Source organism: Chanodichthys erythropterus, chromosome 5 (genome assembly GCF_024489055.1).
Source record: "Chanodichthys erythropterus isolate Z2021 chromosome 5, ASM2448905v1, whole genome shotgun sequence".
Lineage (NCBI taxonomy): Eukaryota > Metazoa > Chordata > Actinopteri > Cypriniformes > Xenocyprididae > Chanodichthys > Chanodichthys erythropterus.
Window position 1 is genome coordinate 29,942,861 of NC_090225.1, and position 27,084 is coordinate 29,969,944.

The 27,084-nt window shown below is 38.3% G+C and overlaps 1 protein-coding gene across 1 annotated transcript; it reads left to right on the forward strand.

Annotated features, from left to right (window-relative positions):
* The first annotated feature begins 938 nt into the window (after nucleotides 1–938).
* Nucleotides 939–25,722, forward strand: zmp:0000000760 (collagen alpha-1(IX) chain). The gene is made up of 26 exons (XM_067385023.1): nucleotides 939–999; nucleotides 1,506–1,629; nucleotides 3,423–3,816; nucleotides 6,817–6,894; nucleotides 6,989–7,090; nucleotides 7,170–7,223; nucleotides 13,372–13,425; nucleotides 13,503–13,556; nucleotides 13,646–13,699; nucleotides 13,919–13,972; nucleotides 14,076–14,129; nucleotides 14,228–14,281; nucleotides 14,896–14,949; nucleotides 15,067–15,111; nucleotides 15,200–15,253; nucleotides 15,352–15,405; nucleotides 17,145–17,198; nucleotides 17,319–17,390; nucleotides 17,468–17,503; nucleotides 19,076–19,120; nucleotides 19,217–19,249; nucleotides 19,537–19,683; nucleotides 21,903–22,079; nucleotides 23,085–23,175; nucleotides 25,253–25,330; nucleotides 25,457–25,722. Exons 1-26 carry the CDS (start codon nucleotides 939–941, stop codon nucleotides 25,720–25,722), a joined length of 2,343 nt encoding a protein of 780 aa, XP_067241124.1.
* Nucleotides 25,723–27,084: the final 1,362 nt, after the last annotated feature.

The window sequence follows — 27,084 nt, forward strand, 5'->3', positions numbered from 1 at the left end:
ATCACTGCCCTCCTGAAATGTGCATGAACGTACCAGCATGGATAAAAACGTCCCCAAATGCAACGTCTGACTGCAGAATGATTGTGTCAAGAATGTAGAGGTCAGTGTTTGCATAGGATAATGTGCTGGAGGGATGAAGGCCTCTTGGGCCCGAGGGTGGAGTGGAGCTCATGGATCAGGTTTTCTTCTTGGCAGGTTTAAGCTCAAGTCAGCATTAGGACCAGAGATGCTTCTTTAAAATTGCCTTTATGATCACTGCTGGAACAGCCAAGGACCAATCTGCAGTGAACCGCTTCACAAGAATATGTAAGTAAATGATGTATGTTTATAGCAAATACTGCTCTTTAGTTCATTTAAAATGTGAGCTGCAATTCATAAGGGTGGCAGATCACACTCTGAATTAAAACATTATTATTCAGCAGCTGAAAACTTTGTGTAGGTCATATAGATGATGGCTAATTTACTGTACTGTTTACTGCATCATTTTTTTTTTTTTTTTTTTTTTTTTTCCTGGTATTCTAAACTCACTAAAATAGTAATAGAAAAAATGTGAAATATTTACCTTAAAAAAGTGCTTACAAAGAAATAGCTTTCACAAAATAGAAATGCATGTGATTAGGTACAAGCAATTTTGTAGCAAATGTCTGTGAAGTGCATCTTGTCAGTGTTATTTCACAGCAGTAACCTTTTGGAATTGAAATGTTAATTAAATATCATGTTAATATTAATCGAAGCATTTTGCTAGTGTAATGTGCTATTGTTTTCCATTTTGTGAAATGTGTAGTTTCCATGGGCATTTAATGTACATAATATCTCATTTCTGTAGTTCATTTATACAGGGTCTACATGTCAATGTCTTTAGTCTTTCCCTGTTGTATGCTCCATCTTATCTTTCTCCTTTTTGCAGGCACATTTAAATCCTGACAGTCTTGAACAAAATGCTGGTGTTCACAGTCCTCTTGGCTGTCTTTGGCCTTGTCAGATGTCAGGAATTACCAAGTAAGAATCTAACTGACCGAACAACTCAGTATCACGTGAGGATATTTGTTTCAATGTAAATGAAATGGACCTCAGATGTTAAGATGATGAGAATCTCAGATTATTCTGGCTGTGATATCAGGTGCAGTGAAGTCAATATAGCTATGAAAGAGTCCTTTTGCTCCACTTATTGACCAGTAGAGGGAAGCACGGACCAGTTTAAGAGATTTCTGCCCAGTATGTCATCATCTGCGCAGTAGGGTTACTTAATGAAGATTGAACTCTGTCAAGCCTTTTTTTTTTTTTTTTTGTGGAAACTGATCTGTCAGCTTAATTCAATATCCAGATTCCATATCCAAATGTTTCCATTCGTTTTTCTTTCCTTTTCTTTACTAGGGAATAAAACATGACATAGACTTTGATTCATTATTTGTAGCTGAAAAAAAAAAAAAAAAAAAAAACGTGTGCATTTAAATTTCCGGCTTGACTTTCCCCCTTCTGAGTGGTCCATTTGCTCTTATTTTTAGCTTATGACCTGTTGGAAGAGTTCCGCCTGTCCGAGTCTAGAGGGGTGAGAAGGGTCAATGGGTCTGAACCTGATGCGGTGGCGTACCGCATTAACCCATCCCTCCACCTCAAGAAGAGCACGAGGTATTTATATCGTCCTTCTGACATAATACTTTTCCACTCTTTCTGCTTTTCCACTGAGCGTAATCATGCTCGCCTCCAAACAATATCTCTCATTTCCTGCTTCTGCTTCTCAGAATCTTCCACTGGCTTTTTATTCTGATTTGATCAAATATATGCTTCCACATGATCCTCGACGGGATGTATAGCACAGATACACAGAGCTGTCTGTTCTTAAACAGCACAGTCATCGTCCTGAAATGTTTGTATTCTCATGATTTTCTCAAGCTCCAGCAGCTGTTCGTTCGTGTCAGCTGTGGTTATGGCATGTACTGGGTCTTTCCTTTTGTGTGTGTGGGCCAACAATGCTGTCCACAACCATCTCCCACTAACATCCCCTACTTGACCAAAGAATCATGAGAAGTACATGACTGTAAAACAGCCACCAAATGTGGATCAACAACATCAAAAGAGAAAACGAGAGCTGTGGAACCACACTGTGCGTAAATGAACATTGTTCTTGGAAACATTAACTGCTAATTTCAGCAAACTGGCTCTCTTAAAAAACAAACAGGAGCAGAAAATGGAATTGGAAACAATTGGAGAACATTTGGTTTAGATTAATGCAAAACTTCACATAAGGTCACTGTGAAAGACCACAATTTAGCAAAAACGTAAGCATGTTTTTTGGAAATGGTAATTATTCAGTACAATCTGAAACATGTAATCTGGATTACATAATCAGATTCCAAAAATTAAGCACTTGTAATTATATTACATTTTAAAATACTAGTAAGTAGACTACTGTGTTTTCTCAATGTTGCAACAATGCATATCTAATCAGCTCCTGATGAAAACAGTGATTATTATTTATCACTTTAACCATGTATTACTGTCTCTGAAAGGCTTCTGTCCTTCAAAACACATTGAAATGTACAAATGCACATAATTTCATATTTACATGCAATCCAGGGATTCCCCAACTTTTTTGTCAGCTGAACCTCTTTGACTTTATTTACTTGAAGTGCCACCTGAGATTTTAACTTAATAAGTTAGGTCAATGATAATAATAATACTCACGAACCTCAGTCTGGTAAACCGTGATGTAATGTAATATTTAACACACTTCATTTGTTAATAACAAAGAATGGAATATATTTTCTTTCCCTTTGTATTTTTATATCAGTATGGTACAAGATTATCCTATTTAAATCAATGTGATAAATGAGTTTTAATCTAAAAGTAATCAAAAAGTAGTCAGACTACATTACCTTAAATATCTAATGTAATGGATCGCGTAACTAACTACAATTTTTGACATGTAATTTGGAATCATTAATTGACTATCTACCCAGCACTGACCACAATATACTGTACATCAAAGTTACACTGTACACAACTTATAGGACATTTATTTTTTTACTAAATCTTACTAATATTGTCATAATATTTATACTTGTAATGCATATCCAAATAATCTCCATGAGAGAATCTCCAAGGTTCCCAGAGTGCTGACACACAAGCCAACTTTTCACTGTTTCTTCACTCGTCTCTTCTACAAGTTCTAGACATACTGACATGCTGTGCATTAGTCTCTTTCAGCTGGTAAGAAAGTCTTAATGAGTGACTTATTGAATCATTCACTCAACCAATTCTTTCAACAACACTGATTCATTCTGGAACAAAACACCACTACTTTGTGTTGCTTGGAGTTGTGCAGAGGTTGATTCTGATTTGGCTTTCTCTGCAGTAAAACTGTGTTCCTTTCTCTTTGCCCTGTGAACTTCACATACGCCCTCACCCATCCCTCCATCCAGCGACATCTACCCAGGCGGTCTACCCTCAGACTACTCTATCATTGCCACCTTCAAAGTGACCAAGGACACTGCTAAAACATCCTGGAATCTGTGGCAAGTCAGCGACCCTGAAGGACGGGACCAGGTGGGCCTTCGTTTTCAGGGTGACACCAAAACCCTAGACTTCTTCTACACCAGCACACAAGGAACACAGATGCTGCGGACCTTCCAGAGGGTGGAAAAACTCTTTGACGGCGAGTGGCACAAGCTGGCTCTGAGTGTGAAAGCAGAGCAGGTGAAGCTACTGGTGGACTGTGAGGAGGTCAGCGTGGAGCCTCTGGACGAGCCGCGGCCGGTGATCCGGCAAGGCTTTACCTCCATCGTCAAGAGGGCTGTAGGTGACCGCTCTGTCTCGGTGAGTACCAGGGAATAATATTTAAAGGGATAGTTCACCCAAAAATGAAAATTTGATGTTTATCAGCTTACCCCCAGGGCATCCAAGATGTAGATGACTTTTTTTCTTCAGTCAAACGCAAATTATGATTTTTAACTGCAACCGCTGCCGTATGTCAGTCAAATAATAGCAGTGATTGGGAACTTGAACAATAAGAGTCGAAAAAACTTCCATAGACAAATCCAAATTAAACCCTGCGGCTCGTGACGACACATTGATGTCCTAAGACACAAAACGATCGGTTTGTGCGAGAAACCGAACAGTATTTATATAATTTTTTACCTCTAATACACCACTATGTCCAACTTCGTTCAGCTTCCGGCTAGTGAGGTCTGATCGCGCTCTGACAACGGAAGTGATGTCTCGCGCTCATTGAAGTATATGGGCGAGACATCACTTCCATCACCAGAACGCGTTTTTTGACCTCACTAACAGTGTCTTGTTAGTCTCATAACCTTATGTGCCATGATACGTGTGAATATGAATAGCAAATGAGAGTTTAGTTAAAGCTGTTAAGTTATAAAGCAATATCTCATGTAGGGTTTTTCCTTTGTGTTTAATATAATGACTAGGCACATGTTTCCCTTGATTGGTTTTCCCTGAAGAGAAATGTGTTCAGTTGAAAACAAAAGTAAAAGAGAGACACACGTTTGTTGCATCTAACCATGAAATGAGAATTCCGTGTCTTTATTAAAATCAACACAATAAAGATTAATCTCTCATCCACCCACAATTAATTGGCCGCAGATTATCTGCAGAATCCGTGGATATAACCGCGATCCGTGCATCACTATCGAACAGTTTGAGAATGGCCAGGAAACCCGCAACAGAACCGTGTCGGTGGGAAAGGGGTATCTGAGCATGTGACTGAGTTTTGTTGACAGCCGGAGCCAGCACGAAATTTGATGGAGGCAGTCGCCTCATAATTCTCTATGCAGGATGCTTTTGAGTATACTTTAAGAGTAACAGTAGTTTACGTCTAAGTTTATTGAAATTATACTGTGAACTATACTACAGCTGAACTTTACTGTTAGTTTACTAGTAGCTATATACTTCTCTCATCAGTTTAACAGTTTTAATATTGCAATTATACTTAACATCATACAGTTAACAACATCATACAGAACTTAAAATACAATGTACTCAAAACGTGGAAAAAAAAAATGTCAATAACATCAACCAAATGTTTATCTGATTCTGTATAGGTCCAGTACTGCAATATCAAGTTCATATATTATGTACTCTATTAACCCCCCTATTTATTAACTATTTACTCTGAACATGAAAGAGCCTCTGGTTAAAAATTAAAGTTAAAAAAAGAAGAACAAGCTATTTTTTTTATTATTATTAGACTACAGCATGTAAAAGCAATGCTTCTATCGCTTATTCCTGCTTCTTTTTCGCCAGTGTTTTGATCCAGAGATCCCGTACTCTTTCAGAAGAAGCATAATAGCGCCCCCTACTGTATAACAGTAAAAACATGGATTGGCTGAAAATTTCGTCAATGGTGGGGAAGTGTCGTGTCATAAATGACAGGACATTTCGTTAATGGTGGGGAAGTGTTAAACTATTCCACACCAAAACTGAATTGTTAGTCTAAATTAAAATATATAAGTTTTATCAGATAGTACTGTATGTAAAACATATGCTGGGGTACTATCTAAAAGAAGCCATTATGTGTAAAAAAAAAAAAAAGTATTTAATATAGGCAAAGACAACTACAAGACATTACAAATGTAAACGTGTAAAGGCAGGGCCCCTTAAGACCAAAGTATAGTCATCAGATGAGTTCAGATGAGTTCAATGTCAGATTTTTGTAACCATGCGTACTCGTACACGCAGGTCACACAAATGCGCATTTAATTGTTTTTTGCAGTAATTAGTTTATCCACAAGGTGGCAACCACAAGGGGGGTGTCGATTCACAAGGTAGTCGAAGAAATCCTGCATTAACAGAACTACATACCTGCATAGACTGCAGGCTACAGCAACAATGGAGGTCTACATAAACAAGAGACTGTGTGAAGAAGTTAGAAAGTCCCTCATTTGTACAACTCTAGCATGAAAAAAACAAAGATGTTTATATGGGTTGTAACTCTTGGCAAGAGATTGTTCAAAACTGTCTGTGTATGCGTACGAGTCAAATGAAGTACTTTCCAAGGCTGTGCGTTCCACTGTGCGCGTACACTAGCGTGCGCATAAATAAAACGAAGTATACCCAGGTGGGGCCAATGGGCTGGAGCCCAGTCTAGTCCAATGGTAAGTCCTGTCCTGAACCTAGGCTCATTGGAAAATGTGCCTCTATCTATACACCTATACAATTCAATGCAGTTTTCAGCTGAAACGATTACTAGTGGTAGTAAAACACCAACTTTTTTTTTTCTTTTCACACAAATTATGATTACAGGGGCAGATTAATGATTAATAAAGACTTTATTTTGATTGACATTTTGATGTCTACATCCCATAACCAGCTCCATGTTTGGCTTTTGTGACACTAAACCTGCTCGGTAGCTCACCTGGTACAGCATTGCACTGCACACGAGTACCGTGAAACATAAGTCACTATAAAAAGAGTTCAAGGACTTGTAGAAGCTTGGTTGCTTAGGCAAATGTATTTTTATCTCCCGTCTCTCACTTTTGTTAACACTAACTGAATGAGCTTTTAGTGCCACTCACTGGACATTTCACTTTGAAAGTGTCGCGAAATGTGCGAAAAGCAACGTAATATCATTTTCAAGAAATGTCACCACAGGCATGTATTTCCAGTGAGCCTGGATTGAAATTATGATTTTCTTAAGAATATCTTGATCAAAAAAAAAAAAAAAAAAATTGTACAGGGATAGGCCAAATATACATTGACTTTTCTGTATACTAGTATAAGCCAAATCAGAATAAGCCAAGCATGCTTAAATATACTACATTTAATTATATATCTGATAAGTACTTATTTCTTGTGAAGGTGGATCTGCAAAAGATGCAAGTCTCCTGTGATGCTGATCAGGCATTCTCTGAAGGCTGCTGTGAACTTTCCAGCATGGTGAGTCAGTTGCCCCGTGTGTGGGCTCTTGCCCTCTTCTGTTTGAGCTTTCAGCTGTTCGTCAGCCTGTTCTCATCAGCTTGATCCTCAACAGTGCGGAGGATATGCTGAGATTGGTTTAACTGCAGGAAGAGGAAGAGCAACCTGTAAATGCGTACATGGACAGCCGGGTGTCCAGGGACGGCCAGGACCCAAGGTAGCCAAAATCGTTCATCTGTATTCCTAAACCATAAACTCTGTAATGCAATCTCTACAACTGTATCGTTCTTCCGTAGGGTCACAGAGGCCTGCCAGGGAATACGGGAGAGCCAGGCAGAGTGGGCAACTGGGTAAGAGTTTTGTCTGAAATCTCTCACCATAGTGTGGGACTCCACTGTGTTTGAGTTGGTCAAACAACAAACAGCAGTCGCTGGTCATTGGGGTCTTAATGAGAGGGCACTAATGGACAAACATGCACAGTCAGGAATGAAAGCAAGCAGAGAGGATTGAAAGAAGAGATAGAAGGAATTAACCTGGAATAGATCCTGTCTGGGAAGTGAAGTTGTGGAAAATGGCAGTCGAAGCATTACTGAAGTACAGCATGATGGAAACAAGAGTCAGGACTCGCTTTGAGAAAATGGTAAACACTGTGGCTTCTCTCATTCGGCAGAGCATCCTGTGGTAGATTTATATTTACTGACAGCAGCAGTAATCACTGTCAATGATAGGCTATTACTATTCTACACTAGCTAAAGCCCATCATAAGTATGTGGCATTCAAATCATTTAAGAATGAATAATAATAAAAATACAAACCAGTGTGTAAAGCAGTGTTAAATGAAACTGCCACTTGCAGGCTCTCTTTTAAGGACAAACCAAGAAGGTCTATAATATCTCAATGGTGCAGTAGTTGCTTGGCTGGTTCAATTACCCTTGGAAGTATGAGATTTGCAACCTACCATCTTTGCTCATGGAGCCGTAAGGATTTTCAGCCAGTAATCTGAGCTGTAAATGTCATGTGAATAATCACAATAAAATGTTACATAATGATAATGCTGATTGTCTAATTGCACAAGAAAAAGTCTATTTCAGGCTTTTCATTTTCATTTCAAATTAATTTGTATAGTGCTTTTCACAATACAAATCGTTGCAAAGCAGCTTTACAGAGAATGCATGTCAACATTACAATTATCAGAGTTGACTGTGTCCAAATTAATGTAATTTCCAAAATGTACATATGCAAATCACACAGTTAGCTAACAATGTATTAATTTAAGGTAGAAACAATGAGCTCATGGAAATAATGAATAGGGTACAACGGGGCTAAAGGCTCCTTTGATTTAATTTTCCTCTAAACCACTAGATGGCACAAATCTTGCCGCAGCACTTTCCTAAATATCCGCTTTCCAAAATGCACGTGCAAATTTGTCTGATCCTTGACGCAATCTCGGGCAGCAATGCAAAGTTGATTCTGAGGTAGTTTGATGTAATATTTGATGTTTTTTAAAATGTTGTTGATTTAAGTAGCAAATGAGAATCTATTGAATGAATGTTTATATTTTCAGACAAAGGTCTTCTTAATGATTTTCAGTTTTGTTCATGGTAGTTCAAGCAACAGTTTTTCAATGATGGAAGAATATGTAAAAGTGTGGTATTTGGGGTAAAAGGCACTGCTGCTGTTGGGGCAAAAGGCACAGTAATTAAAATGATAATGATATAGCATTTTTATATGCATTTTCCATTTGTTGACGTGACATGGTTAGATTCAGATGGCAAATATCATATATGAAAATGGGGATTCCATGGAGATAATACCCATATTTAATGAAACAATCATATTTTTGAAAAAAAAAAAATATATTATATTATCATTTCATAATAAAATATCATGTATTGTTACTACTGTGAATCTATATTAAATATTATGGGATCTCATTCAATGCTATCAGAATCTTTACTTTTTAAATCATTTTGTTTGTGTATTTTTAAACTATATTTTTATATTAACATAGGCCTATTTTAATGACAGTATATTTATTGAACAAAAATGAATTCTTTTATTTATAAAAATAAACAGAAAATAGTACAAACTTTGCTAAAGTGATTCTTTTGAACAAGTATTAAACTAGACATTATTAAAAACATATTATTTTACCTAAAGTATCTGTATGAATACTGTGTTCGTTTTACCCCATGTGTGGCCCCCCTCATACATTTATGAGATTTTATACAAAATTAACCACTTTTATGATTTATTTTCACACAAAATCTGTTGCTCCATCAATGTTCAATACAAACATACAGCTATGGAAAAAATTAAGAGACCACTCCAAGTTCAGAAATCAATGTTAAGTGGTCTCTTAATTTTTTCCATAGCTGTATATCTTTTCCCTGCAGTCATACACTTAGTAGTGAAAAGCAATTTTTTTCTTAAGGTGTGCCTTTAGCCCCGTTGTACCCTATATGCTAACTTTTAAGAATTCTCTAAAAAATAATTAGACAATGGTAAACAATCTATTATTATATTTATTTTATTTATTTAATTCTTTATTTGACAGGGACAATGGACAATAACAGAGTACTGCCCCAGAATTAGCTACAGAGCTAAATCTCATATTATATTATATTATATTATATTATATTATATTATATTATATTATATTATATTATATTATATTATATTATATTATATTATATTATATTATGTAAAAAAAATAAAAAAAATAACGTTTGATGATTTTTCAGTGCAGATTAGGGCTAACATTGGCATCCTAACCAGCCAAACTTCAACTTTGGGACAAACACAGAGGTTTTGCATGTTTCTTGTCACTTATCTGAGATATGTCTATGTTCTAAATATCTTGCATGAACTGGAAAGATTCAACCATATATACTTTCTGTGAAGGTTTCTAAGCGATTGTCTTGGCTTTGTTCAGACAAGGATTTTTTTGGCTTATACTGTACGACTCAAATTCCTTTAGCTGTTTGTAGTTCAAACAGTAAAAAAACCACATGAGATCCAAATTTTACAAACCCGATCCACACCACATCCATATGTGGTTTGAAATCTGATTAAATCAGACTTTGGAAATACATTTAAAGTCTTAATGGTCAGATCAGATTTCAGATTTCAGGTTTTCCATTATTTGGGATGTGATGTGATAGTAACATTGACAGTGCAGTAGAGTCTACAGTTGCCTGACTTCACTCATTTACACTCGCATGCAGCATTCAATTGAGTGGCGAATGTGTTAGCAGTTTTAGACAGTTTATGCATGAATGTCTAAAACAGTAATGCCTTTGACATTTAGGAGGTCATGCATTTGTGCAACATGTCAATGGTGACACTCAGTCCTAAATACTGAGAAAAAGAAAAAAAGAAAAGAAAATTGGTGCAGTAAGAACAAAGTTAAGGATTTAATTTACACATTGTGGCCCAATTGCCAACTGTACCAACATAAACTTCTCAAACACCCTTGCTCAGTTGGTTAACTCATCTGAACTATAAATACATACACATAGGGAAGGCTAATTCTAATTTAAATATTGGATCAAGGAAGGCTCTGAAAAAAATATTTCTCCATGAAGAAAATAACAGATTTTTTTTTTACTTCCGGAACGGTACCGTTGCACTCCTTCGGAAATGTTCTGGGACACTGTGCGTAATGTGACTTTTTAAAATGCTTCCAGAAGCGTTATATTTACGGTACACCCACTTGCTTTTGAGTTTGCAGGGGTATAAATAAATAAATGGAAAAATCAGTTGTGGCGTCAGTCTCGGAGTCCCTGAGACGAACTCAAAGGGAGCAAAGCCATTAGAGTCTAAACAGGCCCTGCAAATATACAGGACAATGTCTGCCGATCAGCTTAATTAAAGGACATGGCATTGCGCATCAGGATCCAATTACTTGTATACATTTGGGCTATGCAAGCACAGTTCATGTTCGTGAGCGACCTTGGGCGGTGAACTTGATTCTTTCCACCCCAGAGTTATGACTAATTTACCTCTTTGATCTGAGTCCAGTTCTCTGTGGTGTGCTGGAATAATATCTTTAAAAGTCAGACCCGGCAGCGTGCGACGGAGTGAACATGCCCTTTTCCAATTATTGAGAGTGTAGTCGTTCGTGTTAATCAGTCAGAGAATCTATACTATCTTTTCAAAATGCACATGTTCATTACTTTGATAATGCGGTACAGTCAGAGTATTTTAGGAGTGGATCTGTCTGATGGATTTTGCAGCGGAGGGGGCAATGTGGTGTTTACTGCCTACTGAGTGTATTTCCCCCACAAACACACTGTACATCTGCTGCTGTGTGTGGGGTCTCTTTTGTACCAGGAATAGTTTATAAAAGTCTTTACTGTGTTTTGTGAACCCCTGTTCCCAGAGGTTACTCCACTAATTGCAAAGTGTGGCACAGAAATTAATGTACTGAGGAAGCTGTTAGTTAACTGTGTTAAGTGTCTCAGTGTTTCATAATGGCCAGTCATTTTGCTGAAAGTGACAAATGAGCAAAGTGATGTCAATGCAATGCAATGCAGTTGAGAAGAGTTCAACCTTATGCAAAAGAGCAGTGTGGAGACCAATGGGAATGCACACAGTGAACCACCCGTAGAAACTACAGTCCAGTAGGAATGACTAAATACAACCAACAGCAAAGTGGCTCAGCACCTCCAGTGGTTTAAAGGATCAGTTCACTTCAGAATTAAAATGTCTGGATAATTTACTCACCACTATGCCATACAAGATGTTTATGTCTTTCTTTCTTTAGTCTAAAAGAAATGAAGGTTTTTGAGGAAAATATTCCAGGATTTTTCTCCATATAGTGGACTTCACTGGGGTTCAACAGATTGAAGGTCCAAATGTCAGTTTCAGTGCAGCTTCAAAGAGCTCTACATGATCCCAGACGAGGAATAAGAGTCTTATCTGGCAAAACTATCAGTCATTTTCAAAAAAACAAAAACAAACAATTTATATACTTTTTAACCAAGTTTTGCAAAAAACTCCATCTCATTTTCTCCTCCAACTTCAAAATCGTCTGATATCATTGTTGTACCTTTTTTTTTTTTTTTGTAAAGGGCGTTTGACTTAGTCTTTGTACGTTCGCTTTGTAGACACTGGATCAGTTCTTCTGCCTACGTCACGTGTGAGAGCAGTGCAAGCGGAGCATTTGTGGTTAAAAAAAGTATATATTTTTATTTCATTTTTTTTTTTTTTTAGAAAATTACTGATCATTTCGCTAGATAAGACTCTTATTCCTCATCTGGGATCATGTAGAGCTCTTTGAAGCTGCACTGAAACTGACATTTGGACCTTCAACCCATTGAACTCCACTATATGGAGAAAAATCCTGGAATGTTTTCCTCAAAAACCTTCATTTCTTTTTGACTGAGGAAAGAAAGACAAACATCTTAGATAACATGGGGGTGAGTAAATTATCAGGACATTTTAATTCTGAAGGGAACTAATCATTTAATCATCATCAGTGTGTCATCAAGGCTTATGCCTATTTCACACTGGAAGGGTAAGCAGGGTGAAGGAAGTGAGTGCTAATTGTCCTTTCACACTGGTGAAAATGTTTCTAGTGGGTGAAATGAAACTGCATGCAATAATGCAGTCGTCCAATCATCTTCAGCCTGTCAAGTGATTGCTGCATATAATCATATACGATGTTAAACCATGTAACATGTTGTGTGGTTACTACTTTTTTGTGTTATGGCCATTTTGACCACGAACAATGAATTGTTGCTTTAACTGAGCATGAGCAGCACAGCAAAAAGACTCAGTGCTAAAATGTCACGTCATTTCTGCTTTGCTCCTGCTATGTCTCGACATGCAGAGCGAATTCTCTAAAATGTGTTGATCATACTCTGAAACAGGCCTTAAGAGGTTCTAAGCTCCATTTAACACATTTCACCATGTTTAAATTGATTTTGGAGAATTCCAAAGATTTCTCCCCAAATCAGTCAAGAAAAACGGTCCTTGATAATGGCTTACAAATGAAGGGAAGGAAGACATATTACACAATCAGACCTAATTACACATCTGACCTCTGTGGTGCAAGAGCAAGTTAAATCACCAGCATGTTGTTAATGCATTGTTAAGTATGTGTCATTTACTTTTTAAGAAATAAATCAAGAAAACAAACTGTGCACAAGCCTTAAGAAGTTTAGACTTCCACTGCTTGCCATTTAGATGTAGGTTTTTCTCATTATAACCTTGGAAGCTATTGGCAGTTGTTCAGTTGTGTGAGTAAGGATCCTGTTTGGTCAAGTGCATTTTTATACCAACATGGAGGGAACCGTTTCCAGCCGTTCTGTAGCTCCAGGCTCTCATATAGTGGAATACATGCTGCCTTTTTTCCAGCACCGTAAACAGAGTTCTTTACGTCTTTGGCCAACCTTATTGGCTAATTAAATTCTGCATCTGTTGCCGTTGTTACATTCTATTTACTATTACAAGCAATTTTGCAAGCATTCACCTCAAACCTTCTTGTTGCAGGGGATACGTGGGAACACTGGAGATTATGGACACATAGGAGAACCTGGGCCTAAGGTGAGTGGCGTCGTTGTACAGTCTCTTGGTTGGCACTGTTATACAGACTCGCTCACCGGTCAACTTGTGTCCCACAGGGTGAAGAAGGTATCAAAGGAGAAAAGGGCATGAGAGGACTTCGAGGCCAGGAGGTAATGTATACGAAAGCAAAGCCCACTTTGACGGACTTGTAGCTCTGCCTCCAAAGTTTTACAATGACAAATCGTCTTCCCTCTCACAGGGTGACAGAGGACCCAAAGGCCTGAAAGGGCTTAAAGGAGCTTCAGGCCATAAGGTAAAAACATCATCAGCTGGTTGCAAAAACAGCCAATACGGTTTGATGCAACAGCACTGATACCTTATAGATTGTTTAAAAAAAAAAAAAAAAAAAACTGTAGAAACCAAATTTTGATAGTACCACACAAAGAAATGATGTTCTGTATCATAGCTTGAATACATCATGGTAAGCAATGCATTGGACATTGTTAAGTGTTACGTATGCATCTGAAAATAGGGAGTGCGAGGGTCACCTGGAGAGAGGGGTGAAATCGGCCAGCCAGGGGAAGTTGTAAGTTCTGTTCTAAAACACTCCGCTTCGATAAAATACATGCGAGATGGATTGTGTTATTGGGGATATGAATGACTCATTCGCTCCCCACCACATCTCCCAGGGTGCAGCAGGAGAACGGGGATACGAGGGGGTTGTGGGATATCAGGGAGTGAAGGTATGCTTTCTCTTTCACTCTGATTTGTTTTTGTCTCTAAAACATTTGTTGCTGTGTTTGGTTGGAAATCTCACAATTCCCAATGCTTCTTGGAACAGGGAAATGAAGGCTTACCCGGAGCTGAAGGATCTCGAGGACCACGGGGTCGTCAGGTATGAAAACAGGCTGGGGACCTTCTGCATTGTGCTGCATGACATTTAAAAGCCATGGGCTGATCTTAAATTTAAAATTTGACACTTCAAGGGATTATCTTTGCATGTGCACATCTCTGTACTCATGGAGGTCAAAGTGGAAAAGTTTTAGGACTCTAAGGGGGGAATGTTTATTCTATATTTTAACCTAAAATCAAAAGAAGAAACTTCATTGTGAATAAACTAAATAAAGCCTATTATTAGGGTTATTGCAATTTTAAAACATGGGCTGGTAAAAAGAACGCAAAGCTTCAAGGAAACCCACAAGCTTCAAATTCCTGATCTTTTGGGGTTTGAAGAGGAATGAAACTGTCTGCAGGGACAATTTAAACATCAGCAAAATTGTTTGCAAATGCCAGCTTTAAAAAAAAATATGGTGGTTTGGGGAAAATTAAAGCTCAATTCAATATTTCTAAGATTGCATACAGATTCTGACCCAACTTGTGAGGACATCCTGCCATATACAATCCACTGACATCGCAAGTAGTAAAGCTGGACCTTTGGTCTTTTTGAAATGATGCAAATATCATGGGAATCTGACTTGATGTTTATAATCTGTCTCTGCTCTGTGACAGGGGATTGTGGGAGATCCCGGTGAGCGAGGAACACCTGGAGAAAAGGGAAAGCCAGTACGTATACTAGTTATCACATTCCCACAAATCATGCTGCTTTTTACACTCCTCTGCTAAGCTTAACTGAAAAATGGAAACATTTTTGGCACACACATAACTTTTTACTCTCCACAGGGTATTCAAGGCCCAAAAGGAAGAGTTGGTGGAATGGGGGGAAAGGTTGGTTACTTGTCAACCGGTCATAATGTCAAATCATTTGTTGACCAGAAAGTGAAATGTCTAGTGTTGCTTCCTTTGAATATTTCAGGGTATTGTTGGTGATCCAGGTTTGCCAGGGAGAGATGGAGACCCTGGAATTGAGGTATAGATTGCTGTTTCATATTAAGATCAGAAATAATGATTTCCAATGCTTTCATGCCCACTAGTTTGCTTAAAATGTCATGGTATAAATGCATGCAGGCTTATCAAGGACCACAGGGACCCGACGGAAGACATGGACAAGTTGGCGAAAGGGTAACCTAACTCTCCCTAATCAACCATTTTATCTAAGAATTAATAAATCAATCTTGTAAAAAATATAAAAGGAATAGAAATGTTTATATGACATATGGTCTTTAGCATTTCATGACCTGTATTTTTCCTCTGATGCACACACTTAAATACTCTAATTTTTATACTCCAAACTAATGTGGTTTTTACACTGCTATTCAGCTAGTGAATGTAAACCACCACAGCAAAGTTATGCAACACAGAACTCAAACTATTCAACAGTTCTTTCTAGTGAATTGCTTGCTACTTTAAGCTTGACGTCGACTAGTCGCTGGTCATGGCCTATAGAGGCCGCAACAGGATAAGACATCTTTGAAAACCACATTTACGCTCAATTTAAAAACTGTTAAAATGACAAATAAATGCATACTCCAAGAGCGCTCCACAAGACATGTTTGATTATACCATCTGGATGCTCAAAATTGATCGAGAGAATGCACTTTTTAAACAGCTTATTGGACATTTAAGTTAATCGCTAATGCCATGCTGCATTGTAACGCACACATATGCAGACAGTAGCCTGCATGTCACGCGCACAGAATCGTTCAGTAGTGCAGAAATGTATTGTGAACACTGTTCTGTGATTTGTCAATAAAATAGCTTAGAAACTGAAAAGTTCTAGCATATATTCCTTAGTAACTAAAACCCACAACTTCACTATTAGTAGAGAGATGCAGCCTGGTAGAATTAATTCACACGCAATCACCGTCTCATTAATGTATTTATATAAATGTAATCTTTACTGTTCTACTTTATCTGTAACTGATTTAGAATGAACAGAAATCTGTGAGAAATATAACGACCCAAAGACAAAAGAACTGATCAAAATAAGCTGTTAAGTATGAGCAACAGCCTTGTGGGCAGCGCTGTGTCATATGCCATTGCTGTATGTGTCCGTTTAAGCACAAGGAGATGTGGAAGAGGAATCAGTTGGCACTATCAAGTGTTTGCACGCTATCTGAATCGTGTTTCTGTGTGTGCGCGCTTCGGGTTTGTGTGGCTGTGTGCACAAATAACAGCATGCAAATACCAAATTGAGTTCTTTTTTGCCTCTTCTTGCACTTGAATGGTTTAAAATCTCTTGAATGTGTAAACTGGGAAGATAAAATGTGCAAATGATTAACTATCACTCTAAGATGGTTAAACTTTGCAATTAATCAGCGAATCACATGCGTGCCAAACCGTGGGGGTGGGGCCTGGTCTGTACGGATCACTATGATCTGCTGCTGCTTTAAATGCTTGAGCTCTTTAGAGCAGGATGGATTCGGATTGGCTGTCAGGGCTTTTTATTATTCAACAGTTGGAAATATTGTTCTGAAAGTGATTCCAACGATGTTGCTTCTCTGTGCTGTTATCAATATAATTATGGTGTGAATGGGCCTTTACTGTGTTATGTGTGCTTAAGACTTAAAACCTTAAAAAACTTAAAATGCATTAATAAGCATAGTTTTTATTAAAAAAATGTTTAAATATATTTGGATATAGTTTGTGTTGTGATACATGTTGATTGTTCAGATATAAATTTATAATTAATATTTTAAAAATACTAAAAGAATCATTAACGAATCAGAATTGTTTAGGGAAATCAGAATCAGAACCACTATTGCTAAATTGCTTTATGACCCCCACATTTCTAAAGAAGCATCTGTCTGATTGGGTGTAGCTGTGTGTGCTTATGTAACGTGCTTTTATATTTCACACAGGGTGAGAAAGGTGAACAAGGGCCTCCAGGGAACATGGGCCCTCCTGGACTTACAGTAAGTGCTCAGTACACTGATCCATATGTAAATACCACCTAAATATTTTACCTTTGGACGTTTACGACATAGAAATACACCCTGCCTTCTGGTAGATTTATAAAGTGCTATAATCTCCAGGGGCCACAAGGTTACAAGGGCTCCGCTGCAAAGCCAGGAAGACCGGGATTTATTGGGCCCCCTGGAAGAACGGTGAGCTATATTCCAAAGCTTTTGAAATAGAAGTTTATACCTTCCAAAATGCTAAAACATGTCATGTCTCTTCATAGGGGCACATGGGAATACCCGGCAGACCAGGCCCCAAGGTAATGATCTCCACTTGCTTATGAAACACAAATTTAACACTAATTCGTCTCATTAAAAGGGCATTTTTAATTTTTCAAGACACTGCAATGGCTAGATAGGGCTGGGGACGGTGCGCTATGTAAATCATATCCTGTAAATCATTGTCTTGTAAATATACAGCATTTCTATATCAGTTCATCAATCTTTATAGAGGGGTCACTGCAGATGTATAAGATCATGTGTCACTCAGTACTAGCTTACTGCAGCCAGATATCTCAAGATCCAAAGAAAAAAGCAAAAAACTTTGAGGCCTGCATTTTCTTATGTAGTGCTTTTGGCATCTATACATAATTAGAATGATTCGAATATGAGCATTTACAGTGAGCAGCATGTACAAATGGGCTAATCTGCTCTGAAAGACGACCATTTAAACATTTGTGAAATGTATACTAATACAACCTGTCACCAGATTTGTTTAAGCCCTGACAAACTGCTGCAATATCTTCTTGAAAAGTAGGAACCGACCCATTCACAAAAAAAAAAAAAAAAAAAGTGAATGGAGGTAAGCCAGAACACACCCGCCGTCATCTGAAAGCATAGAACCCCAGCATGTTTTCACACTGGAGTCATGTCTGAGCAGCGCAGCTCTTCACTGGTTAGCACTGCAGTTTTTGGCTGCATATACAGTCACTTGGCTCTGAGTGCAGTCACACTACAAAGTGTGTCAGGCTGAAACTGTTGACTGCTCTGTTCTCATTCCAGCATCAACCCTCCACTGATATCTAAACTTCTGAGAAGATTGCCACACTTCATTTAAACATGTCGCTGCAGACAAGACTTTTCATCAACATATTTGAAAATAATCAAATTTCCACAGGGGCTCTAGCATTAGATGATGAAGCATCATATGGTGTTAATAGAGCCACGTATTTTCCTTCTGTGGTCATCTGTTATCTAAACATTATTTCAGCATCACGTGGATATTGCCATAAGTGCTGATGACTCTTAACTACTGTAAAGACACATTTACCAGAACATATTTTGTGAAATTTGAATGACTGGTCATCAAGGTAAGAGCCTACATGTTATGTAATGTAATATACATGGTTAGAAAGTTTTAGAAAATGGAAAGTATACAAAAGTTAGAAAATGGAAAATATTGGGTTTGTTCCTGCCCATTTCATTTTAGGAATAGAAGCAGGGTCTTTGGTCTAGAAGTCAAATGCATGTACACATCTAGAAAGAATTATAAAAACAGTTATTGGTAGCAGAAACATTGTAGCAACACATGGAACATCATGTTCATTGTGTAGAGCATCAGTAGAGTAGTTGAGAGCCAGAGTACACAAAATTAGATCACAGGCTAATGTGTCAAATTCCAGGGCAATTTTCCGATTAGGACACATTACACCAAATGGTTTTCCTCAGAGTTTTACAGCCCTCTTTTCACACAAACACAAAGTGATGAAAAGCATCACCAGCATTTCGGGATTTCCCCTCACAACATCTTGACCACTTATTGTGAACTACAAATCACGTTTGTTGTATCAAATCCAGAATGCAGTTGCAAACATTGCTTTTGTGTCTTCCAGGGTGACACAGGCATTCAAGGGGTCCAGGGAGGCAAAGGGCAGAAGGTAATTATCGACACTCATGCATTTCATTTCCTGTTGACACATTTCCATTATCATATGGTTCTAGTTTCTCACAACACCACCGCATTGTTTCCACAGGGAGCAAAGGGAGTCAAAGGACCTAAAGGCAGGGTAAGACTGTTTCAGAGATTGTTCACATTTTAGTTTGACTACCACCATGGAGCTTTCATATAAGCATTAGCGATGGGCTTTTGATCTGTCCACTGTCACGACAACAGAAGAAATTCAATTGGATTACAAACAACCAAGTGATGGCCACATGAGCGGACTGAGCTGTTTGAGTTCCGTTTCGTATTTCTTTCCAGGCGTGCTGTCGAGATATCATTCAGAAATATGTACACAGTATAAAAGTGCACTTGCTTGTTTATGGGTGTGTTTGTATTTTGTTTGTTTTCCAGGCAGGAGACGCCGGTGTGCCAGGGCAACAGGGAAGCAGAGGAAAGCGAGGTCCTGTTGGAGAGTCGGGTAGAAAAGGCCGTGTAGGCTCCAAGGGAGTGAGAGGAGATGGTGGTCCAGTGGGCTTTCAGGGCCCTCCAGGCCCACCAGTAAGTCTAAAAATACAACTCATACCTTCTGTTTTCCAGTTGTACACTATGGTCAGAAACAGTATAAAGAGGAAGAGACTGTCCACTTGAACTGGAGAAATCATAAGGCTCGCTATGCAATGAAGTCTGCCTTTTGGTTCAAAGAGCCAGTCACCTTATTGCTAAAGGCACTGCCTTGTCTTATTGGTCTACAACATGTATGGGTTGGATAGACTGGATTCAAAAATATACATTTTTAGCCTGACTCGTGACAGGGAGTGTAACTATGTGAGAGCAGCCCAGGGTCTCTCACACCACGCACAAGCTGCTCCGACAGTACTGAGAAACACCAGACTCTGAGTTTATACTTCTTTAGACTTTTTTTTTTTTCCATTATTTAACTGTATGATATGATAAGGTACAAGTATATAAATAAAAATAAAGAAACAATATTGCGTAGATACGCCACCTGCCCATCATATCCTTAAATAGAGAAAATTTGCTCCGGCTGTTTGGACACATGTAAGAAAGACTGACATGGAGCAACTAAATCTCCAATCTCCAGGAATTACCCATTTTAAACATACGCTGAACAGAGGAAAGTCTGATGGTAGGGCTGCACAATTAATCACAATTTAATCGCATACCATTTGCCAAAGCCTGTGATTATTTAATGTGCAGCTTGTCAGAGCTTTACGGCTCTGTGATCAGGATAAACAGAAGAATAAACTTCTTTGATTGATTAAACACGACTAATAAACACACAACTGCCTTATTCTGTTTATGAAGCCGCATCATCTCACAGAAGAATGCTCAACTGTTGTTATGAAGTGAGTTTGGAGTAAATATGTTATTTATAGGCGACTTTCAGATGGATTAGCATTTGGAGCCCTACTTCATTGACAAGCCGCACATAAAAAAAAAAAAAAAAAAAATTGCGATCAGCCTTTGCGATTTCATAAGCGCACTAAGCCAAATCGTTCAAGTGTGATTTCAATGTTATTTTTCTTATCGTCTGATTAATCATGCAGCCCTATCTGATGGCAAAAGGAGAACGTGATAGAGCTCACAATAAAACAAGAATCAACATCAGCTTGGCTTTTCAGAGATAGCGAGGACTGAGGGATTGAAATGTTGTAAAACCGACACGGAGATGATGGTGTTTTTATTACTCAACAGGTGAGTAAGGTGTTTTGTTGAACACTTAAATTGCATATGTAGCTCTCTAACAGAGTTGATTGTAAAGCAATATCTATTCTGAATGCTCAATTCATTATGGTTGTTGTAGCGCTGAGCTGGAATTTATTTAGGAAGAACCGTGTCTATTAATGGGTAAAGCTACAGTAACGTCTTCAGCTAGTCAGCTTGAGATCCTTTCCATCTAAACTGGTTATATCTCTGAAGCCTACTAGTGAATGTTTATGAGCAATAGAATAATCTCTTTTTTTTATTTATGAGAAAGAACCATATTCATCCACGCAGTCACGCAGAGCCGAAGCCCAACCAAAACAATTTTCTTCTGCAGAATGCACGCAGTTTTCTTTTAACTGCTAGTGGGCCAAAAGTTACATAGTGTACCTTTAAGCATTGATACAATTCTCTGGCCAAAATATTATGATGCATGGACATATGGTTGTAATGGCACAGCTCTTTCCCCCATTTAAGCAGAAACAGTAGAAGCTGTGCTCCTATTCCTGTTACCTGGATAGAAAATAGCTGCCTGGACATGTTGCCAAAATGGCTGCCACCTGCTTGAGGGACTTTATGGACTTTATGTTAGGGTCCATAAGCAACTGAGGGTCCATAAGTAACCAAAGGTCCATAAGAAAGCTGAAATTCAACCTTTCCTCCTTACTTAAGCTGAAACAAATGTCTGTTTACAGCTTTGTTAGGTGCTTTTGTTTGCATTTCACCAGCCGACTAACAAGCATCAAGACAAAGCCTTCAAAGCCTCTGGGAGATTCAGCCCTTGTGGCACTTGGCGTAACATGCATGAAATATGTGGTAACTATTTTGGTGTCAAGATCGCTAGTAAACGCTTTCTCATTAGTGCGGCTTTCTTTGCAGCTCAGGGCAAGGTTTTCATTTAGTGTGGCTGTAAATCCATAATGAGGCTGGTGAAATATTGTTGGCTGTATTTGTTTCTCCTTCATTACACAGCAACACATTTCCAGAGTACCACGGGCAAGAGGTGCTCTGATCTGAGCTCCATGTTTCAGTGGTAATGATCTCTTTCATAGGGCCCCACTCTCCCCGCTCAACATGTTATCGAGGTCTGCAAGCAGGTGGTGCTGGAGCAGATGTCTACATTTGCCAACTCTGTGAAAAGAACTTGCGCAGCCGTGTGCCCGCTCTATGGAGACGTGCCAATGGGTGCCCCAGGTCCCCCAGGAACGAAAGGACCACCTGGACCTCCAGTAAGTTTCCCACCTCTGAGAAGAATTACCCCTCTACAGCTCTGGAACAGTCTCAATTTTGCTAGGCCTTGGAAACAAAAGCATTTAGATGTGGTTTGTTTTAGACATCACAGTTAGCACATGCTAAACCTGTTTTTGCCATAGTAAACTAAGGAAGAACATGCTCCATACATCAACTTTCTTCCAGGCCAAATCTGATATGTACATAGTGTGAAGGCCTCTGGAGAGTGTGCAGCAGTGTTTGGCAGAATAGGTTGGAATTAAAACTTTCAAAATGTCCAAGTCCCCGTGAAGACAAATAGGAAGTCACAGACGAAGCACTTGCTTTGTGTTGAATGGTTTTTGGAGAGAATCCCACCTTCACTGGAGTGGAAAGCCTCTCCATATTTCTCAAGCAGATCTTTTTTTCAGACTTCTCGAACATATTCACTCAAGGGGCCCAAAGGCTGATAAAAGTTCACAGAGCCTCAAATTTAAACATGGAATACATAAAAGGTTGTAAAATTGAAGGTTGTGGAAAAAACTGCATTCAACATAAAGAGGCTTTCTCTTTTTAAAACTTCAGGATCAGCATAGCAAAGAGTCTACAGAGACTTTGATTCTAAGGTTCTAAACGTATAGTTCACCACTATCATTTACTCACACTCATGCTTATCCAAACCTGTATGACTTTATTCCATGGAATGCAAAAGATTTTTTTGCAGAATGTCTAAGCTACTATTTTTCCATACAACAAAAGTACACATTTGCCAGTGGCTACAAAAAGTCTCCTGAAGCCATCAAATAGCATTTTGTGTGAGGAACAGACCTCAAGTCAATATAGCTCAGAGCTGGTAATTGGTAAGTTGCTGGTTTGATTCCCACAGCTACCATGATTGTTCCCTTGATCAAGGCTGTTCCAAGGAAGTTGCAACTGAAATAAAGATAATGTCACTTTGGACAAACAGTGTTTGCTAAATGACTAATTACTAACAAATAACTAAATTTGCAACTATTTCATAATAGGGTGATCCTGGCATTGATGGTCTTAAAGGAGAAATCGGGCAGCAGGGATTCTACGGAGAACCCGGTGACCTGGGCAGACAGGGTTCACCAGGTACAGTAAACCATCTTCACACTGTAGTACATATTATACAAATAGCTTTTTGGACATGCACCAATACAAGGGTGGTCCTCCATGTTGGAGCCTTCACGCTAATCATATGCAGTTGCCTTAACATCAGATAGCGTAAAAAGTTACAAATAAAGAACATGCCCAGATATAGAGAAACAATAATGCTATGAAGGGCATCTGTCAGTATTGCTCTTGGCTGTGTTCATGCATGAGGAACTAGCATAACAAATACTTCTCAGCTGGAAAAGCTGCCCAAGTGAGCAGACCATATGAGGGATTCACCTTTACAAGGAACTGTTGTCTTTTGGAATGGGATGTGTCATGAAATAAATAGACATCAGCGCCTGTGTTCTTAAGTAATGGTAGTCTGCAAGCATCAGTGGAGGAAAAGTAATAGCTTTATTAAACATGAGCAGATGTGCGACGACTCTGCCAAACGGCATTAATGAGGCAAATGAGTATACAGGTGCAACAGTTCAAACTAAGTGTTTAAACAAAAACAAAATACCTATATTACCTTGTTTTGACAGTATAAAATAATATAAAAGTTAAAATGTCAACAAACTAGACAAATGTTTTGCGCTTGCTTGCAGGTGGGGTTATGGATCTGTGTTAGGGAAGCTATTTTGAAGCTGTTGCTTCTCAATGTGCAGATTCTGCACATTATTTGATTTCCCAGAATCATCTGTATTTTTGAACCCTTTCCAACAGTGACTGTATGATTTTTGAGATCCATCTTTTCACACTAAGGACTCATGATAAATGGGGTGTAAACTTTTGAACAGGGTGATCGGTTTAAATTGTTCTTGGTTAACTGGAAGATCTTTTTTCTTTTTTTTTTCTTTTTTAAATGTGCTTCAGAAGCTACATGTTTCCCAGAAGACAAATATTTTTAACAAAGTTTTTTAATAGTAATAATAACAACAAAATGATTAATTTGCCCTATGGCCTGAGGCTCCAGCATCCCCACAACCCTACATAGGACATAGGCAAGTGTTTTGGGAAAATTCCTGGATGTATAGATGCTTCACAACTGTAGTTATGAAAGGCATTACTTCAGCACAAATTTTTCACTGCAAACAAGATGCAAAATGCTTCTGTGCAGGGGCAATGAATTGTAACTGTAGCACTAGTTGTTTTACTGAATCAGCATGTACCTCTTGCATTGTATGTCATGAATGTCATTTCAAAAGCTTGGAAGACTGCTGTTACAAATGGAAAGCCATTATTTTGCATTGTTAAACCCGGGAGACACCAAGCCGATGTCAAAGAACTAGTGGCGACGAAAGCTGACTGTGTTTTCGCCTCTCATTAGCTTAAAAGCTGCACTTGAAAAAATCAAGAGGACTACTGGTGACTTTCAACTAGCATGTGCGTTCTGTGTCTGCGTGTAAGTAAATATCATTCTATACATTATCAGCAGGTTTTCGTCATTCAAAAAGGGAAACCGAAACTAGGACTCCAGATATACAAACCATAAACAAAGCAGCGCTTGCTTACCATTTTGAATATCAATCACACTGATAATTTTTCTTCATTCCAGTCGGCTCATGTTATTATGAAAATATTTGTGCATTCGAATGCTCAGGGAAGATGATGTAAAATTATAAAAGCCTTCTGTCTGTACCGTCTTGACTTTTTTGCTCGCTTTCATCTGTTTCGCTTTTATTCTCATGCACTGACTCGTTCGCTAATCTGAACAGCCAATCAGAGTTCTCTCTATCATGGATGGCCCAACTCCGATTCAACATGCTGAATCGGCCCGAAAAACCCGGATGGCCCAACTCCGATTCAACATGCTGAATCGGCCCGAAAAACCCAGACGGCATCCAACTAGAGCCAATGGTGCAGAACACTAAGCCAACCGATGCTTAAAAACGACCCAACATTGCCCAACGGCCTTTATTTAGTCTGGCAGTGATGTCATATATCAGTTTCCTGCCAAAAACAAGTAATTTTATACATTTATTCAGTAATGACCTCAGCACACACATGCCTGAAGGTGTAGCACTTGAAGATTTAGATGGTTGTTCATTTTAATAAAATGTGTTTGCCACAGGTGACAGGGGAGAACCAGGAGACAAGGGAGCTAAAGGCTATGGCCTTCCTGGCCACATTGGGGAGCAGGGACCAAAGGGTAATAATAATGAACATAAACTAACCTATCTTGTAATAGAAACATCAAATGAGATCAAATGAATCTCACAGCCATGTTGGTTGACTATGCAGCTGATTTTTTAAAAATATATTTTAATATAACTAGGTAAGCGTGGGCGACCTGGTCAGGCATATGATGGACAACCAGGTCAGATGGGAGAGAGAGGCCATGTTGGCCAGCCTGGTTTGAGAGGCCACCCTGGACTACGTGGAGTTCCTGGAGTCTGTCTGACGTCTGGGTGTGCCTTACTCAATGGTACTTCTAATGGACCGCCACAACAAGTATCTCAGCAGGCACCTCAACGGGCACCTCAACAATCACCTCAAAGATCACCTCAACGGGCAACTTCGAGGTTCAGAGGACGCCAATGAATGCACCCTTGAAAGAAACACTTGGAAACATCTGGGTCAATGTGTGTGTAGTAGTATGACGGAAGGATTAGAAACTGAAATTGTGAGGTGATTAATGTATATATAAAAATGTGTCCATTCAAAGACTGAAACACTGAAAAATGCAAAGCTATCACAAACTGCAAGAAGTTAAACCCGTTGACCAACTTTTATTATAATTGCAAATTAAGGTAATTTAAAGATACAGATAAAGTTTGCCTATATTAACCAATGTACATGTAGTTTCAAAGTGATCTGCACATTTCTCAATTTTATTTTCAATTAATGCTGTTTATAATAAAAATGAAACAAATTAATATCTAAGCCCTCCTCTCTCTTTCTATCGACTTGTAACATGTTATGTGCATTTTTTCTTAAAGTTTATTGGAGATTCAGAACTAAAATTTCAGAGAAACCGTAAATCTCAATATGGTGTCTGTGTTAGGAAAGTGACTTTATTTTCAACTATGTGAAATAGACCATTGTTAGTTTGTTTAGTTAATTTCACTGTGGATTCTTTGGTAAATCTGTTGTAATTCAACACAGTCTTTACAAACAGACTTTTACAGATAGATATGGAACAAACAGAAATATGACAATGCAAGTGTAAATGAATACCACTAACACTATAAGTGCATCTCAGAAAGCAATATATATAAAAAAGCCATTTATGACCCATTTAAACATGCATACATGCACTTATGCTTAAAAAAGATATTTGTGGCTATTTACACTTAGTCGTGACTGTCTTTAAAACTTGTCAACATACTGCAGAGTAACACATTTACTAAGAAGCATGTTAAGTGTAACATTATAGCAAAATGTAGCCTATTATAAATAAATATATATATTATATATTATATTGTGTCAAAAACATGGTACAGTCATCAGGTCTCCAGACAAAAAAAAAAAAAAAAAAAAAAACTTAAGGAGCCATTGGCTCCTATATGGGGGAAAAACAGGCACCAAATAATTTTTTAAGAGCCAAACAACAAAGAATGTATTTTTTTTTTGAAATCGCTTACTTTTATTCATCCTGTTGTGTTTATATATCTCCCCTTTACAGTTTCAGCATTTTCATCTTATCATCTCTGATTTTTCTGAGAAATGAATGTCACTATTTCTCTTAACAATAATAACATAAAATAATACTTATTTCTATAACGTACTTGTTTTTTCGATGTTATGGAACAGTTTTTGTCATCGTTTGTGACCCATTTTTTTTGTATAATAAATTATTCAAAGAATAACAACCTGAGAAAGCTACAGAAAGAACATACCCCAACACACCTCAACATTGCTTAGTTCTGGTGAGTTGTGCAAAACTTCTATTCTGATTTCTTT

Excerpts from the sequence above, each read along its gene's own strand:
- zmp:0000000760 (XM_067385023.1), top strand. The coding sequence starts at position 939 with ATGCTGGTGTTCACAGTCCTCTTGGCTGTCTTTGGCCTTGTCAGATGT. Across the intron at positions 1,630-3,422 it reads CACCTCAAGAAGAGCACGAG|CGACATCTACCCAGGCGGTC; the intron begins GTATTTATATCG and ends CCCTCCATCCAG. Across the intron at positions 19,250-19,536 it reads TCAAAGGACCTAAAGGCAGG|GCAGGAGACGCCGGTGTGCC; the intron begins GTAAGACTGTTT and ends TTTGTTTTCCAG.